The sequence below is a fragment of the Chelonia mydas genome, chromosome 1, assembly GCF_015237465.2.
Source record: "Chelonia mydas isolate rCheMyd1 chromosome 1, rCheMyd1.pri.v2, whole genome shotgun sequence".
NCBI lineage: Eukaryota > Metazoa > Chordata > Testudines > Cheloniidae > Chelonia > Chelonia mydas.
Window position 1 is genome coordinate 242,527,238 of NC_057849.1, and position 18,842 is coordinate 242,546,079.

Sequence of the window (18,842 nt, forward strand, 5' to 3'; positions counted from 1 at the left end):
CATGGTTTCCTAGCAGTAAATTAACTCATAAAATCTTAACTATGAATGACTTTTCTCCCTGTAGGTTCATAATTTGGTGGCCATTGAGTTAGCTTATATCAACACTAAACACCCAGACTTCGCTGATGCCTGTGGGCTAATAAACAACAACATAGAGGTAAGGAAAACAGCCTTCTAAGCGATGCACTGATTATTTAGAGGGGACTTTAAGTTGAACCTTTTTTTTTTTAAAATCTGAGCATAAACTGACCTGTGCCTTTATATACTTGGTGTGAAACCCTTTATGATTACAGCCCATAAATATAAACTTAAGACCATTGCTTATATGTTCCCGTGGAGCATGTTTGTCAAGGCATCGCTTATTCTTTCTTAAAACAGCGTGTTTTTAAAATATGCAAAGCAAAATGAACTCTGATAATACATTGTAAATACTAATTCCACGTGTTTCAAAACAAAACTGATTGACAAGACGCAAACTGCACAGAACACAGACCAATACTAACTAATGTACATTGTTTAGCACAAGTGATTGGCATTTTTCTCTCCTAAATATCTCTCTATTTCTGAGAGAGAAAATAGCCTTATAGATGTTGAGAACTGACCACTTCTCCCTACCCTAACATTCATTTCTTCTCTTACTTCTCCAATCGCATTTCTCACCAACCATTGACTTCTTATAGTCTTATCTTGCCTCTTACGTTTTGATGCTCTTTATTATTTACTTTGTGTTATATAAATGGTAAGCTGGTTTGGGGGCAAGTCTTTTACCTATGGCCCCAATTCTGCCATCAGATTTGCGCAGGTGGACTCCCATTGACTTAGTGTGGGAACAAAGTCTGTCTGTGATGATCCGATTGCAGGAATGAGGACTCTGTAAGTGCATGTAAACTTCTATGGCATCTTATACAAATTCTGAATAGCATACAATACCCCCTTTTCTAACATTTTCCTAAAAGAAATACTGGGTCTGAAATCTTTTGTTTTTTCTAAGTTTGTAATGTTTTGTCCTTACTAGTGAGAGATCTGTTCTTAATCACCAGAAAAGTCCAATCTTTCCCCTTATTCACCTTGACGTGCTTCAACTGCTACTTTGTTGTTCTGTAGCTAATGCAAGTTCTCTCCTTTTCCCGCCGTCTTTTGGACCAGTAATTATCAACCTGACCATGCTGCTCTAGTAGTCAGTTCTTTATGGATATTATTTCATAAACACACTTCTTAATGAAGACTATAGGGAATCCATCCTGATCCAAGCTGTATCTTGGTTTTTAAGGGCTGTGGCTTAGAAGCTCAGTTTCTTGAGTGTACTGCAAAGATCTGTGCCTTGAATACTTTGTTCAGTTCACATTTTATATTCCACGTTAGATCTGGCCACTTAATCCTTCAAAACTGTCTTGTCCACCTAACAGGCTTTGATTTAAAACAATCATAGTGTGGGATACAAGCTACTTTGCGATAAATATGAGACATGTTGCTAGCATCCATCTCTACAATTTACGTGCTTATCCCTGAAGCAATAAAGCTTGACACAGAGTGATAGATAATCAAGGTTTTTGCTGGCTTTTTTTTAAAGGAGCAAAGGCGTAACAGGTTAGCCCGAGAATTGCCTTCTTCTGTGCCACGAGACAAGGTGAGTGAATATTGATTTAAAAAAAAAATTGTTTAATGCACTATTTTTGATCCAAAGCATGAGAACTGTATTATACACTTATGGTGCATGAGCATCTTGTTAAGTAGGTGAGATTTAATGTGTTTGCAAGTGTTAAAGAAAAAGTGGGTCATAACTTGTATGCTTAAATGTGACTTGAGAGACAATCTGGAGATTTGAATCCGTCTCTATGGTGTAGTGGTGGTGGTTTTTTTTAAAGAGATCTGAAAGCCAACATGATGATTCAAACTCTTAAAGCCACTTTTAGAGCTACAGCTGAGAATGCAGCATTTTATTCTCTGGAAGAAGAAAATTAAGCTGTAGCATGAGTTTATTCTCGGGTTTAGACATAGATCCTATCTGTTCAATTTCAACCTTTTGACCAGTACTATTACGTTACTGCTCTTTCAGCTGTATCCATCAGCTCGTTCAGGTTTGCAAGGCTCTAAGAATAAGTTGAGTAATTGGTACACATGAGGCAGCACTAAGTGACATAGAAAAGTGCCCTTAGTTGTTCAAATGGGCAGTCTGTCATTATTTTACAGTATTTCATGCACTCTGTTGTTTGAAATTATTATAAGCCCAGATTGGTGCAAAACATCTTTTTTCATGAGTCTCCAAAATACTGTTTAAGCTTTGCAGGAATTGTTGCAATTTGTAATGTAAAAAACAGTTAATGAACCAAACTTTAAAAAAGTGAGAGAAGCTTTGAAAATATATCCAGTATTAGTTTATAGGATCAACCTAGGATCTGTGTGAACTAGTTGGGAATGTTAAGCAGCAGTACAGAGCTTGCTTTGAATGCTGTTTGATCATGCCCATTACATCATGCTTTTCTCCGATTTCATTGTACAGTCAAATTTAAATCTGCAACATGGGAATTGGCGATGGTTTTGAGGCCAAACAAGCCAGAGGTGTTTAATTTTTAATTGGCTGCTTTTTAATGCCTTTGGGATTCTTCTCCTGTTCATGCGGGGCTGCTTGTAAATCTACAAGTTAAAAATGTCTTTCTGGCTAGCTAAAGATGTTAGTAGAGAACAATGCATGAATGTATTAGGCACATTCAGTGTCTGCCCTTAGTTGATTTTTTTCTGCATTTCTTACCTTCTTTAGTCTACTAAACCTGCAGGTGCATTGACATCTGCCTCCCAGGAGACCTCTACTGCTGCTTCTGCTGAGGCTGATGGCAAGGTCTGTCCTGATTCTTCCTATTAGCACTGCATGCTCATTCCTGTTGTGGTGCACCTTGGATAGTACAAAAAGTAGTTCACATGCATTGTGTTTTGTCATTGACGCCGTGTCCTCTGGGTCTGTCAGATCATGTGTCCTGTAGTGCTGAGGTTGCCTAGCATTAGTCACATTCATTAGATTGTACAGGGCAGGTAATGTGTGAGGTACACTTGGATAGAAATTTCATTGCTTTCCGTATCTGTGTATTTGTTTGCAGTGAATTGTGGTGCGAATGTGCAGAGCCATAATTTGCAGGAAATTGTTTCACCAAAATAGTCTACTCAACTACCATACTGTAATCCAACATTTTAAGCATGTTTGTCAAATTACGTGTTTTAATATGTCTTAATGTTTAATGGAAGAAAGAAGATAAAATAAAAATGTGAGTCTCCTGCTGCCTTCAGGGAATCTCTCTAGGCTCTGTTCTAACTGAACCCCCTTTTTGTCATCTTAAAAGTAATCCCTGCTAACCAATTTGTTTGTATCTGTACAATACATCCTGCAATGGCTCTTTAACATTTCTGCTCCAGTGTTCTGCCTGTTTTGTTAAATTCACAGCACACCTGTGTGAAAAGCCTTTTTTTTCTAGTCATCTTTATTTTACAGGCAGAAACATTTGCTGCTGAATATTTATATCACAGGAGCACCTAGAGGCGTCATGCCCCATTGTGCTAGGTGATGCATGTATATATGCAAAGACGTTGTCGTGTCTCGTCCTCTTCCTACCCCCTCCCCCCCCACTCCGCTGATTAAGGAGTTAGAACCTAAAATAAATTCTAGTTGAAACTGGAGTTTTATCTGTACGCTGTAGCAAGTGATTTAGGGGACCTAATCCACCAAAATCACCTAAACAAAAGCTGAAAACTGCTCTTCTTACACGAGGCTTTGTGTACTAGTGATGATGTGTGTTCCTTAGGCATTATGATGGCAGGATTGGTTGCAGGGGAACTGCTGAATTTTAGTATGTTCCTGTTCACTGTATAAAATTTGTATTTGTAAATTTGATAAGGCTATGTGCTAATCTTAATACTCTTTCTCACTGTGTTTAACAGAATGTAGTCTTTGAAATTGTTTCTGGAATATTTTGGACAGTGATATATGTGACTGATTCTGTGCTGAAAGGGTATGGGATGCGTTTAGAGATCACTATTATGGAGCAGTATTCTGTGGCATAGCACCTAACCTGATGGTAAAGTCATTTTTGGCAGAAGTCCTACCACTAGCAGAAAATGTAATGAGCCGCCTTAAGTCTTGTTCTGTCTTAATGTCTCCTGTTTTGTGAGCAGTTAAGATTACAACTGTAAAAATTCAAATCAGTGTGTTATATGTACATTGACAGTTAACAGTTGTGTTTAAAAAAAATCCCCCAAACACGTTTGAATCAGACAGTTGAGTTGGTCAGATATAAAATTGGGTTGTCTTCTGGTTAGATTGATTCATCATTAACTTGTTGAGTATATATGCCATCTTTTTTTTTTTTTTGGCTTGTAGTTCTCTTTTGACCCATGACAAGCTTTGGTAATTAATTTTTTAATCATGAGCACAGTAGGTGGGGTTTGGCTTGTTTTCCACATGCACTTGAAACAAGATATAAGAAGTATTTCAAGGCTGTCAGTGATTCAGCTATGAGATTTAAATTTATATCTCTTTGCAGACAGTAATCGCTTTGTCAAAGGTATATGAGCAGGGTGAATAAAACCGATGGTAGGGTTATAGAGTGGTGCAGGATGGATGATCAGGTTCTGTGAATACAGGAGCATCTAGCAATGTAGACTTCCAACTAACAGCCTTCAAAGTAATGTAACAGTATTACTTACTAATAGTTTTTCATCCAGCGTCCCTAATCTGCATCCCAGAGTGGGTGTTACATCCTTTCACTGGGAGATGAAGAAGAACAGCGTGCTGTCCTTTCTCTGTAAGGGAAGCTGTGCTTGCTGAGAGTGCCAGTTCTTTCCTGTCTCCCAGTGGGTGGAGATTTCCTTTTGTTTTACTGATCTGGATTATTTAATTTTGGCTTATTATGTCACATTGTATGCCAGGTCTTGCACAAGGAAGGGCTGGGCAGTTGGTCCCTTAGAGACAGATCCCTAAAGCTTTGTGGCACACATACAAGCTTTTAATACCTGGGAACCTGAATGCCTGGGGTTTTACAGCTGTTATTGTAAGGGACTGTTCTTGCTTCTACTTGAATTGAGGCACTAGAGAAAATCTGTTCAATAGTTTCAAGCCCTTCAGAGTTGTTGCATAGAAATATACTTACCGAATCAAATGTGTTCAACAAAAGCTGCTCCTTTCAGTTTTCATAGGTGCCTACTGCTACAAGATAGAGGGTAACATTTTCCAAACTGTCTGAATGATTTAGGAGCCTAATTCCCATTTTCAAAATGAACTAGGTACTTAAGAGCCTAAGGCTGATCTACATGGGAAATCTTAGGCCTTGGCTACACTTGCGAATTACAGCACAATAAAGCCGCTCAGAGCGCTGTACCTCACTCCCTGTCCACGCTGGCAAGGCACGTAGAGCGCTCTGACTCCACGGCTACAGCACTGCTGGTACTCCACCTCGGCGAGTGGAATAACGTTCGCTGCGTCCCCCGCTGGAGCACCGCCGCGCCAGTGTGGACACCCTGGCCTTATATTGCGCTCTGATTGGCCTCCAGAAGTGTCCGACAATGCCTGTTCTAGCCTCTCTGGTCATCACTTTGAACTCTACTGCCCTGCTCTCAGGTGACCAACCATCAGACCCGCCCTTTAAATTCTCTGGGAATTTTGAAAATCCCCTTCCTGTTTGCTCAGCCAGGCGTGGAATGCTCTCAGCGAATCTTTCCAGGTGACCATGCCTCCAAGCGCCAGGGGATCCCCAGTATGGAGCAATGGTGAGGTGCTGGACCTCATCAGTGTTTGGGGGAAGGAGGCTGTCCAGTCCCAGCTGAGCTCTAGCCGTAGGCATTACGATACCTTTGGGCAGATATCAAGGGACATGATGGAAAGGGGCCATGAACAGGATGCACTGCAGTGCAGGATAAAAGTGAAGGAGCTGCAGAGTGCCTACCAGAAAGCCCGCGAGGCAAACCGGCCCTCCAGTGGTGCCCCAGTGACCTGCTGTTTTTACAAAGAGCTGGACATGATACTTGAGGGCGACCCCACCTCCACTCCGAGTACCACCACGGACACCTCAGAGGCCAGTGCAACAAGGCAGGAGGAGGAGTAGCAGCTGCAAAGCGGGAGCGAGGGTGCTCCGGCGGAGGAAGACACCCCAGAATCCCTAGATGCATGCAGCCAGGGGCTGTTCTCAAGCCAGGAGGAAGGTAGACAGTCGTGGTGGCCGGTGCTTGGGGAAGGACAAACACCAGAGGAGGTTCCCGGTAAGCGGCTTTTATTTTGGGAAGGAAGTTATTCGGTGTGGGCTCTTGGGGCGAGGAGGATTAGAGCCGCATGCATGCCTAGATGCGGAATAGGGCATTGATGTGCTCTCTCACATCGCGGTAATCGGCCTCAGTGATCTCTTCAAAGGTCTCAGCCAGCACTTGGGCAATGGGCTTGTGTAGGTTTCTTGGGAGAGCCACTGTGGACCTCGTCCCAGTAAGGATACCGTGTCCGCGCCACTGTGCCGTGAGGGGCGGGGGGACCATTGCTGCACACAGGCAAGCTGCATATGGGCTAGGGCAGAATCCGCATTGCAGTAGAAGACCCTCCCTTGCTTCCCAGGTCACCCTCAGCAGCAAGATATCTTCCAGGACGAACTCCTGTGGAAAATGTGGGGACAGTGTTCAGTATAGGGGCCCTCTGCCGCTGTTGGCTCTCCCCAAGGCACGGAAACCCAGAGGACAGTACAGCCATGAAACAGTCAGTCACGCTTGACCCCGTGCTTACTCACCATTTTGGGGCTCCCATGGGTTATGTGCGCTCGCTTTGGGATGGCCAAATTATGCTATTGTGTAGACTGTGCTTGCCCTTAAGTATGGAGGAAGCATTGCTCTGTCTGGTGTGAACAATGCTGCCTCTGTTAAGTGTTGCATTTTGCCTAACAGATGCAACCTTGAGATCTCAGCCGTCCGTGTTATCACCGGACAAAAGACTCCAAAGAATCAGAAAGAGGCCACATAAAAGCAAGGAAGACGTTGCATGAAGTAATGCAGCATTCAAGTAATGAAAATCGAAAAGTGCAGGAGTGGCGGGACAGTGAAAGGAGGATCTGCCAGCAGAATGTGGATTGCCGGCACCAAAGCACAGAGCGGCTGATAAGCATAATGGAGCGCCAAGCGGACTCTATCCAGGCACTCATAGCCATGCAGGCGGAGCACTACTGACCCTTCTCCTCCCGCAGCCCTTGTCCCAAAAACTCTTTCCCTTGTGCCCCCATGTCACCTCCAACCCACTTTCCCCAACATTTGTGTTCTTACCGCCACCAGCTGCCTCCAGCATCTGTAGCTTCACCACCCAACCCTGAAAACTACAACCCTTACCTACTGCACTCAACCCCCATCACCATGCAGTATAGCCATCCTGAAGTGCAGCACTCATTGCACAGCACTCCAGACAGGACATACGCAAATCTGTGATTTTACCGTTCACCACCCAATCCCCTTGCCCTTTCTGTTTCCCAAGCAGTTGTGTTTCTTTTCAATAAATGAATTTTCTTTTCAATAAATGGATTTTTTGGCTTTGAAAAGATTCTTTATTATTGCATAAAGTAAAAGATTCCTTAGCCCAGGAAAGAAACAGGCACTGCAAGTCAGCTTAGCAAACACAGGTTCCTACTAACATTGAAACCACTGCACTTCACTCCCGTGCAGGGCACCAGACATTACTGGTGGCTTCAGCCTCAAATTGCTGCCTCAAGGCATCCCTAATTCTTGCAGCCCCACGCTGGGCCCCTCTAATAGCCCTGCTCTCTGGCTGCTCAAATTCAGCCTCCAGGTGTTGAATCTCCGAGTTCCATGCCTGAGTGAATCGTTCACCCTTCGCTTCACAAATGTTATGGAGGGTACAGCACGAGGATATAACCGCGGGGATGCTGTCATTGGCCAGGTCGAGCTTCCCATACAGAGAGCGCTAGCGGCCCTTTAAACAGCCAAAAGCATACTCCACAGTCATTCTGCACCGACTCAGCCTGTAGTTGAAACGCTCCTTGCTGCTATCAAGGCTCCCTGTGTAGGGTTTCATGAGCCACAGCATCAAAGGGTAAGCGGGGTCTCCAAGGATCACAATGGGCATTTTGACTTCCCCTACGGTGATCTTCTGGTCTGGGGAAAAAAGTCCCAGCTTGCAGCTTCCTGAACAGGCCAGTGTTTTGAAAGATGCATGCGTCATGCACCTTTCTGGGCCAGCCTGTGTTAATGTTTGTGAAACGCCCACGGTGATCCACAAGCGCCTGGAGAACCATAGAGAAATAGCCCTTCCAGTTAACATACTCGGAGGCTAGGTGGTCTGGTGCCAGAATTGGAATATGCATGTCATCTATCGCCCCTCTGCACTTAGGGAAACCCATTTGTGCAAAGCCATCCACAATGTCCTGCACGTTACCCAGAGTCACGGTTCTTCTGAGCAGGATGTGATTAATGGCCCTGCAAACTTGCATCAACACGATTCTAACGGTCGACTTCCCCACTCCAAACTGGCTAGCGACTGATCGGTAGCTGTCTGGAGTTGCCAGCTTCCAGATTGTAATAGCCACCACTTCTCCATCGTCAGGGCAGCTCTCAATCTCGTGTCTTTGCGCCGCAGGGTGGGGGCGAGCTCCTCACACAGTCCCTTGAAAGTGGCTTTTCTCATCCGAAAGTTCTGCAGCCACTGCTCGTCATTTCAGACTTGCATGACGATGTGATCCCACCACTCGGTGCTTGTTTCCCGAGCCCAAAAGTGGCGTTCCACGGTGGTGAGCATGTCCGTGAATGCCCCAACCAACTCGTGTCGTTTGCGTTACTCACGTCAATATCCTCGTTAGAGTCCTCACTGTCACTTTGGATTTTAAGGAGTAACTCGACTGCCAAACGTGGCACGCTGGCGAGACTCATCAGCATATTCCTTAGCAGTTCGGGCTCCATTCCCACAGACCGAAAGGGAAGACAGAGCGTGCAGTACAAAAAACATGGAAAGATGGCGCCAAATGTGGACGGAAGCACAGGGAATGCTGGGATGCGAACCGATGCATCCCGGGGCGTTGGGACAGGACCCAGAATGCCCCACCCCTTTCCCACAAGCCACAGTGCCAGAATGGGGAGAGGTGCTCTGTGGGATAGCTGCCCATAATGCACCACTCCCAGTGCCGCTGCAAGTGCCGCAAATGTGGCCACGCCAGTGTGCTGTCAGCGGTCAGTGTGGACACACTGCAGCACTTCCTCTGCTGCGCTGTCCGAAGGCGGGTTTAACTCTCAGCACTCTACATCTGCAAGTGTAGCCATGCCCTTAAAGTGCTATAAGAGAGAATGAGTTTAAGGCACGATAGCTATGCTAGTGTAACTCCTCCTAGGGACACTCCTATTCAGAATTCTGGGGTCGCTTATGTCACTGGGAGCAGTTTAAGCTAAAACCAAAAGAAGAATATCCAGGCAGGGTAGTTATACCAGTATAACTATAGCTCTTCAACTGTAATAATACCTTAATATATTGGAAAAGCTTCTATGTACACAAGCTCAAGTCTCAGAGACTTTTGTGGCATTGAGGCTCTGAAGTGCCTAATTCACTTTTTAAATTGGGATGTAGACTAGTATGTATATTTGAAAAATGGTACTCAGTTTGTTTACTCTGACACTACTCAACATTGTCACATTGAATTGAACGTGTCCCCCCTGCTCCATTATCCAAGATGAAAGGAGGGAGGGAAAAGTTGTTGGAAGCAAAGAATGAACTGAAGGAAGGGGCTGTACACTCGAAGTTGCAACTCTTGCCAGTGAGCCACATGGGATTGCTTGGTGGTGGTGGTAGTGAGCTTCACAGGAGACTGCCTTGCAATGCCTGACTTTTGGCTGACCAATATTTCTTTGCATTGTCTTGTTTCAGCAGGCTGCTCCTGGGGTGGGAGATGTGACTCAAGAACCCGGAACAGGCAATTGGAGAGGAATGCTGAAACCCTCAAAAGCTGAAGAGCTATTAATGGAGGAAAAATCTAAACCAGTTACAGTCCTACCTGCCAGTCCTCAAAAAGGCCATGCTGTAAACCTGTTGGATGTGGTGAGTTGTGAAAGAGATGATACAGCGGCACCTCTCCTGATCAGCTCAGGCACAGGAAGCAGGATTTTAATCTGTATGAATTCTGTACCTGTAGAATATGAAACTATTATTGGCATATGGACAGGTAGGTACCTTCTGAGGTCCTCTTCCATTAACACTTCCTTTCCCTATAGTTTGTGGAACAGAACTGGGGGAACCTGATTTACTTTCACACCCATCTAAATGAAGGGATTATTTGCCTACTTCATTAATGCTATAAAAAGATTAATCTCTTGTCAGAGTAGTAAAATCGCCCTAGACTTCAGCAAGATCAAGTGGACAGTCACTTTCACTGTCAGTAACCATGAGCTATTGTAAAACCTAAAGTCACTTGATTAAATTAAATCACTGCTGCCTTTTTCTCTGAGAGGTGGTTTTCTTGAGAATTTCCTGTCCTTTGTACTACTGCTCAGCTCAGTTTCAGAGCTCATGTTTTTGACTTGTCAAAACAGCTGTAGTTCTGTTTTGGGGAGAGTAAACACTTGTTGCAAGACCAGTTGGAATCAAGCTGAAAGATGAATGGAGTATCCACTCTGCCATCCAAAGTAGGTAAAGTGTTTTAAATAAAATCAACCTGTAAACATTTAAATAAGTTTGTTTTTATTTTTTCCTGAAGCCTGTACCTGTTGCACGCAGACTCTCTGCCCGTGAGCAACGAGACTGCGAAGTGATTGAACGACTTATCAAATCCTACTTCCTTATTGTCAGGAAGAACATTCAGGACAGGTAATAGCTTGCGAAACTTCGCGTGATATAGCCATGTCATTTGTTGCTGAATATAACCGTGCGTTTATATTGCTTTATCTCTCTAGGCAGAGTTTAGTAGCTCTACAAGGAGGAGCTGTGAAATTTGATTCCTTATAAAATTGAAGTCCACTTGATAGGCAAAAAGAGCACACTTTTTCAAAGCCTCCAATACTAGTTCTTCTTTTTGAGTACTCTGTTGTATTGCACTTTAAACTTCATTTATTTTTAAAGAGAATGTCTGCTTTTGTATAGGATCCTGCAATCTGTATTGATGGATTGGAGCAAATAATTGGCATACATCCAAGGTCCAGTCAAGCAGTCAAAGGACTTAGCTTTGCAGCCACCAGCCTTCCTTCTGAGGAGGCTCATATAGAGTTCTTTTGACTGGTGTGTTCCAATTCTCAGCCATAAGGCTAGAGGTAGTAATGCCAAAGCATGCTGCCTCTGCTGCGTAGACTGTCTTTAAAGTTGCTGTTTCCCAGTTTTGTTTTGTCATTTGGTAAGAAGAATGAAACGAAGAAGAGACTAACGGTTTTATTACTGAAGGCTTTACAGAAAAGTCAGCAATTTATCCCTTTTTTTAATAGGCAAAGTAAAAGAATTCTATAAGTTGGAGCTTAGATCAGGTTGTTTAACCCACACAATGACAATTGCAAGAGTGTTCTCCAGTATTTAATTTTAAATGACTCAAATGGTGTTTCCTCATTTTCCATTGCAGTGCTACCCAAAAGTCCTTTTACTTCAGATGTTCAACCTTAATTTATCTCTACTTCACTTTATCCTAGTACTCCAAGTTATATACCTTCTTATGCTCCCCTAAATAATTTTTCTCTCCCTTCTTCATGCACTTTTTTCCCCTATAGGCTCACATACTGTGTGTGTCATGGCTGTTTACTTTTGCACTGTGTAACTTTACAACATTTAAGAGCTTCTGTGTGTTCCCATGCAAAGATATCTTAGGAATTGGCCATTGAAAAGAGCACTCTATTCCTTGCGTTTCAAGTGTAGTTGCAGAGTTAACTCAGGCTCTTACTTGGATGTTTCCCCAACCCCCTATCATCCACCAATTCGCACAACCATCTGACCTGAGTTTAGTGGTGCTTTCAACTTAGGTTAGCTATCTCATCTGTGGCTGTAGGCGTAAAACCTGTTTTCACTCAGGCTGCCCGCTTTGCAATGAGGACGCAGACTAAATCACTTGATTGCTCACAGTCCTACAATGCCTTCCCACGTGCCCAGAAGGACAGACAAGTTCTCCCACAGTTCACTGGGAAAGAATCAGAGTAGCTTGTCTTACTGCTGCACAAAAAACCATGGGATATGCCCCCAGAAAGTCCTAGTGACAGACACAGTATAGCGCCAGTGAGGACACATTAACTTGGGTATGGCTTTCAGTGTAGCTACTTACATCTAGGTTAGGCTATCCCAAGTGCTCCTACCTGGATGCTGATCACCTGAGTTAGGATATGTTTTCACTGCACTTATCACTCCACAAGCAGTGCATGGTTTTTATCTTGCCAATGCCTATCTATATTGATTTTTCCACTTTGTCAGAAGAGCTCTGCTGTGCTGTGATCCTGTCAGATTCCATAAGTAAGGCAGGGACAGTACTTTGAATTTACTGCAGGAAGTTCAGGGGCACATGTAACTGTGGAAATCCATATTAAACCAATGTTCCTTCTTGGTATTTCAAGTGACACATAAAACTGAAATCTTGACCACTTGTGATCATTAAAGATTTAATGGCTTCCTTTTCATGACTAGGAGTCTTGATGCTGGGTCATGGCCAAATTGTGTTTTGGGTAATTATATTCTGTTTGTCTAAACTCTCCTTGCATTTTGAAATTCCCATCACTTCTTGCTGTGTGGTGCCTTAGAAGCAGCATCATCCAATGTATAGGGTACTGGCAGGGAATTGGTAGACCTGTGTTCTGTTCCCAGCTCTTTCGCTGACCTGGTGTGTGACCATGGACAAGTCACTGCACTGTGCCTCCATTTCCCTTTTCATCCTTTGTATTGTCTGTTTAGATATTAAGAGACAGAACCTGCTGTGAAGAGCTTAGTGTTTTTACTGTGCCTAGCACAATGGGGCCTGATCTTGATTAGGGCTTCTAGGTGCTACTGTAATAAAAATAATTTAGAACCTTTCAGGGTTGTACATGTGGGATTCAGTTGTTCTCTTTGAAGTGCGGCCATCTTACAGGCAATAAACTCAGCAGCTGTTGGACTACACACAGTCACTTCACAGCTATTTAAGACACATGGATGTAAGATTCCTGTCAAGATTCTGTATAATTGCTTACATTGGAACATACAGATTTACTCAAACTGCATGTGGACTCTAGAATAGCTGATGCCCTAGCTTTATGTGGCTTGTTTGATATTTTATTTTTCGCTTGCAGTGTGCCAAAGGCGGTGATGCATTTTCTGGTGAATCATGTGAAAGACACTCTTCAGAGCGAGCTAGTTGGACAGCTGTACAAATCCTTGTTGTTAGATGACCTTCTGACGGAATCTGAGGACATGGCACAGCGCAGAAAGGAGGCAGCTGACATGTTAAAGGTATTGAAAATCAAAACACCCGATGAACAGTTAATTAAACTGAAGCATATTAAATCTGCTGGGATTTCAGGTATATAACAGTCTTCAGGTTTTTGCATGCTTTTTGGATTCAGGTCAGTTTTGTTTTGATCTAGTTCATTCTCTTACAGAAGCCCTGCATGAGCAAGAAAGCAGTAATGAAATACTAGTAATGTTAACTATACATCATTAATCTAGCTTCTGGAGTAAACCCCAAACACAGCTTTGTTAGATTGGTATTATCTTTCTTTTATAAAGGAGTTTTAGAATAGTGAACTTTGTTAGGTTTTCCAGCATACTCTTTTAAAGCTCTGTAACCCTCCCTTGACGGAATTTCCTTTTGAAGATGGGGTTGAGTCGTCTCCCTTGTTTCCCCCCGCCCCCCAATTCCATGCTTATTTCTGTGAGTAGTACCAAACTATTCTGTCCTAAAGTATCCTGTCCTAAAGGTTTTGATTAGGGACATATTGCTGTGGATTTGGCTGTTACTGCAGATGCTGCACCTGTTTTTCTTGTACTGCAGTGAATTTGAACTAGTCATGAAAACAGTGAAATTGTTTTTTCCAAAGCTCTAATTTTGGGGTGTACCAAATACCGCCAGTTCCATTCCTCTGCACTGAATTGGCATAGAGAAATATGCTTTCTAAAAGATCAAATCAGCACAGTGAGGGAGAAATAGTGTGGGTCAGTTCTCTCATAGAATGCAGCAGGCATTGCCTCTGGATGTTTGAGATACCGGACCCCCTAACCTGTCACTGTTCCAGGACTGGATCTAGCAAGTGTAATTTTAAATCTCTGCTCTTTCCTTACCCACATGTTTGAGTCAGAGAGAGAATCTTGTAGAGGGTAAACTCTTAGAGGAATAAGTGATCTGTCTTGTACAGTCGTGAGTGCATTGTTGGTACTTATCATAAACTGGTTTATTTGTTAAGTTTGTTTCAAATGACAGCTGTTTTAAAGCTGCCAGGATTTGGACATAGTCCGGTGGTGCATGAATTAGGCAGAATGTAAGTGAAGAGGTTTAAAGGTACAAAATAAGTGCAATTTATACTTTAGTTGCAGAAAGAAACTATTTTATTCTTTATTGTGACATGTGGTGGCAAATATTTTTGTAGCTTACCTAAAGATTTATTTATCCACATGGAGTGTTAATACAAATGTATTGGGGCCTTTGGGTAGGCGAGAACATCTTCAAACCAAAAGAAAAGTCTCAAAAAGTTATGACTGGAACAGAATCTTTTTGTTTTAAACTGAGATCTGTTTTGCATGAATTTCTAACACTTTCAGTTCTTGGATGAGAGGCTGGCGGGGTGACGTGGCACAACAACTGTGGGCTACAATCTTTACAATACCTTTGTGTTTTTGTCATATTTTGCAGTTGTGTAGTATGCTCCGTCTGGGGATCTGAGGCCTCAACAAATGTTAGTGTTGGAAGGCTTAATTCACTGTCACAATGATCTTGTTTTGTAAAACATTGCTGAATTAACATTGTCTTCCGTAGAATGATCTCCTGGTTGTCATATGAGAAGCAAATAGGGAAAAATTTAATATTTTTTCTTGTGTTTTTCCCCTCTGTGCAGGCATTGCAGCGAGCCAGTCAGATTATTGCTGAGATTCGAGAGACGCACCTTTGGTGAAGGTTATCTCTACCAGCCACACTGTTTATATGGGTGGAGAATCCTGATGACTTGAAAATTTGCTAAGCATTGTATACTTGGTAGAATTTTATTTATGAACTCTTATCTGTGTACTGCAACTATGTGTAAATTTGCTCATGTAAAGACAGTTGGTTTGGCTTATGGACAGAAAAGTATGCTGTACTTTGCAAAACAAGTCGTATTTAATCCACATAATAAATGGCTCTAAATGTTTCCTTACCAGTTTTCTGGTGCAAATAAAACAGACCAAGTTTACTGTCCTATGACAGTCTCATTTAAACTTAGGCAAAACCATTAAAGTTCCAGTGCCTGGCTTGCTATACAAGTTGCCTGTGGGTTAGATGGAGAGTGTAGTCTTGTTGCATAGTTTTAAGCTGCTTTTACAATAGAGGTTTAAATACCATGAAGAGGAGAAAGCACTAGGTATTCTTTCATGAGTATACTGCATGCACCATGGCAAACGGAGATCTGAATTTGATAACTGGCACAGTAAAAATGTTTTCTATATAAGTATGTGTGCACCCATTTTTTTCAGAATTTTAAAGAAAGCAGCATTATAAAACAAATTTTTGAACTAGATAAATGAATTTCACTTTAGGTGAGTTAGCCTGGAACTTTAAAAAAACAAACAGGAGGACTTACTAAAGAATTGGTGCAAACCAATGAATGTGCACCAGAGTTTGCATTTCATTGCTGGAGATGATAATCAAGTGCAAGAACCCCTTCTGGGACCAAACCTCTGGACCATCCACTAGCAAAATTGTTCTCATAGCATTTAAAAATAAAATGAATTTCAAAACTGTTGTGGGATAGTAAGTGTTTCTTTTAAAATTAAGTTGGACAGAAAGGTGGGATTTTTTTTTACTTCTTTTCAAATAATTTTGGGATGTATGAAGGCTAAGAGTATCTGTGGAAGAGACAGCAGGACTAGAATGTTTATACTAGAGTCTACTTTAAGTACTGCTGTCTGGGGAAACAAATTTTACTGTGCTGTGAGGAATTTTTCTAAGACAACCCAATTTGTTTTCAGATAAACGTAAGATTGGGAATGAAGTTGATGGTTATTTTCTTCTGGCCATAGCCAGCACAGTGCACGTTGATCACACTAGACTCTTAAAAGTTAAAATCTTGTTATACATTATAGCTTCCTACAATTTGAATTTAAACTCCAGCACACTTGCATGTATTTTTTTCACACAGATTTATTTATTTGATAAAGTCAAAATGTTCACGATGCTGTTCCTGATGTTGTTTCTCTCACGTGCACATTTAATTGTAGAAGAATTAAATAGACATCACTGTCCACATTTTTATGGCTCTTCTCTGTGCATCAGGTGTATAGTAAAACTGGTTTCTTCTCCCACACACACAGTTCCTTCACTATTTCATCACTTAACAGAAACTAAATTCCTGTTTGAGCTGCTAAAATTTTAAATGTACAAACCTGATCATTTGCAAATATTTAGGGGACTAGTTTACAATAATGGCTAATTCCCAGTTTTCATTTATCACTGATACATTCACACTGAATTAAGATCAACAGATAGAAACAACATTATTTGGCTTAAGAATCCTGTCTCCCTAATATGCCACCTTAAATTCCACATTTGTAAGCAGTCTAGAACTTTACATGTTAAATACCCTATTTAATCAACATATAGAAACCAATTTAGCATTCTTAATTACCAGGGAAAAATGCTTTCTGTGGTTCTGGAAACATGAGGCCAAAAGAGAAAGGGTGTCAGACTTAGTTTTTTACTAATTTAAGCAACAGTTATTTTAAATGCCTTAAACTTCTTTTAATTGGAATCCAATTTTAATACAGTTCAGCTCTCTCCAACTGTGCTTCTTTCTTGCCTGTGTCTCCCCATCCACTCACCTATAATACCCTCTTGGTTCAGAAATGCTACTTTTCAACATGTTAGTGGCTGACAGAGGTTAATCAGTGATTAATTGGCAAATATAATTTAGTCTCACATTTATCGTGAACTTTCAGAAGGTTGCACAAAGCAAATGAGTTCAGCTTACTCAAGAAATTCTCACAAGTGAAAGGTAAACTTCACAAGAAATGATACAGTTGATTAAGTGTTAATTAGCATTGGTGACCTGAATTCTTTTTGGAAATGCTGTGGTAATATTTTGGTATCACTGTAACTTGTAAATAAGCTGAGGATATATGATGATTTGAAAGAAATGAACTTGGTCTGCCATAATCACTGCATATTTTAAAAAAATCAATCCATGCTTTAACATGACTTCATCCTTTGATTAAATAAGCTATAGTGCAGTGGTTCTCAAACTATGGGTCAGGACCGCAAAGTGGGTTGCGATCCCAATTTAATGGGGTTGACAGGGTTGGTTTAGACTTGCTGGGGCCTGGGGCCAAAACCCGAGCCTCACCACCTGGGGCTGAAGTCCAAGGGCTTCAGCCCCGGGTGGTGAGGCTCAGGTTACAGGCCCCCTGCCTCAGGCTGAAGCTTTTGGCTTTGGCCGTCCCACCCAGGGTGGCGGGACTCAGGCAGGCTCAGGCTTTGGTCACCCCCCCCTCCCCTCCCGGTCGTGTAGTAATTTTTGTTGTCAAAAGAGGGTTGCAGTGCAATGAAGTTTGAGAACCCCTGCTATAGTGTATTGATTATACCAGATATGCAACTGTGAATTTTGAGGAACTAGGTGACATACCCATCACTGTCTGAACTTTAGGATTCTAATGTAGCTATATTTGTACAGCTTTTTCTATATTGGGGTTTGCTCTCCCAGGATTTCCCATCACTAGTTCTAGTACAGCAGTAGCAGTTTGTGTCAATAGGACTCGGGTGGTTGCTTATGTTTTAAGCAGTCTACAACTAGTTTAAGCAGTGCTAGATAATGGGATGGTTAAAATGCCAATAGTCACTGGCACTTTGTCTATGCTAGCACTCTGGTTGTTACTTACATCGATGGAAGAAATGGCATGGAAATTTTAGGGAAAGAAACCTAGTGTAGGCCAGGCTGTAGGTCTTTGGTTTTATTTGGTGGGGAGTAGGGAGGGAGTTTGACTTCATTTCCAACCGTTTCAATTTTTTGCTTTGTGCACATAAACTGTTCTAAGTTTTCTTCCATAGAAACCTAAATCTGTGGAAATGAAAGTCTAACACCTCTTGAGAAATGTAATTTAACGTTTGTTCATCAAGAACAGCTACTATTTTTGCACACCTTGAACAAATCCATTATCCAATGAAATTACAATACTGGCATAAGCAAGTAATCAAGGGAGAAAAGTTAGAGAAATAGAAATTTGACATTTAATACCTGATGTATGTATGTTACTACTGTAAATAAAACTGATAGTGTGAAAGACTTGCACATAGCTTTCATATCAATAAATTACTTTTTTTAAGTGGTCAGTTTTAAATTTTACTTATGTGGGTGTAGGTGGGAGTGGGATGTGTGTGTATACTTAAGGGCATTATTCCCAATCAAATGGATTTTTAAAATACATGTGGTAAACATCTCAAGTCCTACTTACGTTTATGGGAGCTTTTGCTTTTGAAGTGAGGTGCCAGTTGGGCACCACTGGAAACTGAAGTCCCTGATAGACACTTACAGCCATATTAAAGCAGTTTACCTGTCAATATCTGTCTCCATTTTAATTTAGAGGGACCAGCTCTAGGGGCTGTTGTTTCTGTGCCTAGTAAATCCTTGGTATTTGTTGAGACGAGTGCTAACTCGTGGCTTTTATAAGGTGGATAATAACACTTTCAAACTGGGTTGAGACCAGCTCATATCACATA

At 41.9% G+C, this 18,842-nt stretch overlaps 1 protein-coding gene across 12 annotated transcripts in view; it reads left to right on the forward strand.

The window, feature by feature from the left end:
• Window positions 1-18,451, forward strand: part of DNM1L (dynamin 1 like) — a 59,401-nt gene extending 40,950 nt beyond the window's left edge. For 4 of the 12 annotated variants that reach the window (XM_037878729.2, XM_037878717.2, XM_043541070.1 and 1 more), the window contains 7 exons: window positions 65-157; window positions 1,571-1,627; window positions 2,759-2,836; window positions 9,878-10,048; window positions 10,704-10,813; window positions 13,237-13,396; window positions 14,995-18,451. In XM_037878729.2, coding sequence (XP_037734657.1) covers window positions 65-157; window positions 1,571-1,627; window positions 2,759-2,836; window positions 9,878-10,048; window positions 10,704-10,813; window positions 13,237-13,396; window positions 14,995-15,051 — 726 coding nt within the window. In that variant the 3' untranslated portion in view covers window positions 15,052-18,451. The remainder of the gene's footprint in view (window positions 1-64; window positions 158-1,570; window positions 1,628-2,758; window positions 2,837-9,877; window positions 10,049-10,703; window positions 10,814-13,236; window positions 13,397-14,994) is intronic. The other 8 variants (XM_043541036.1, XM_037878723.2, XM_037878735.2 and 5 more) reach the window with 4 other exon arrangements.
• The last annotated feature ends 391 nt before the right edge of the window (window positions 18,452-18,842 follow it).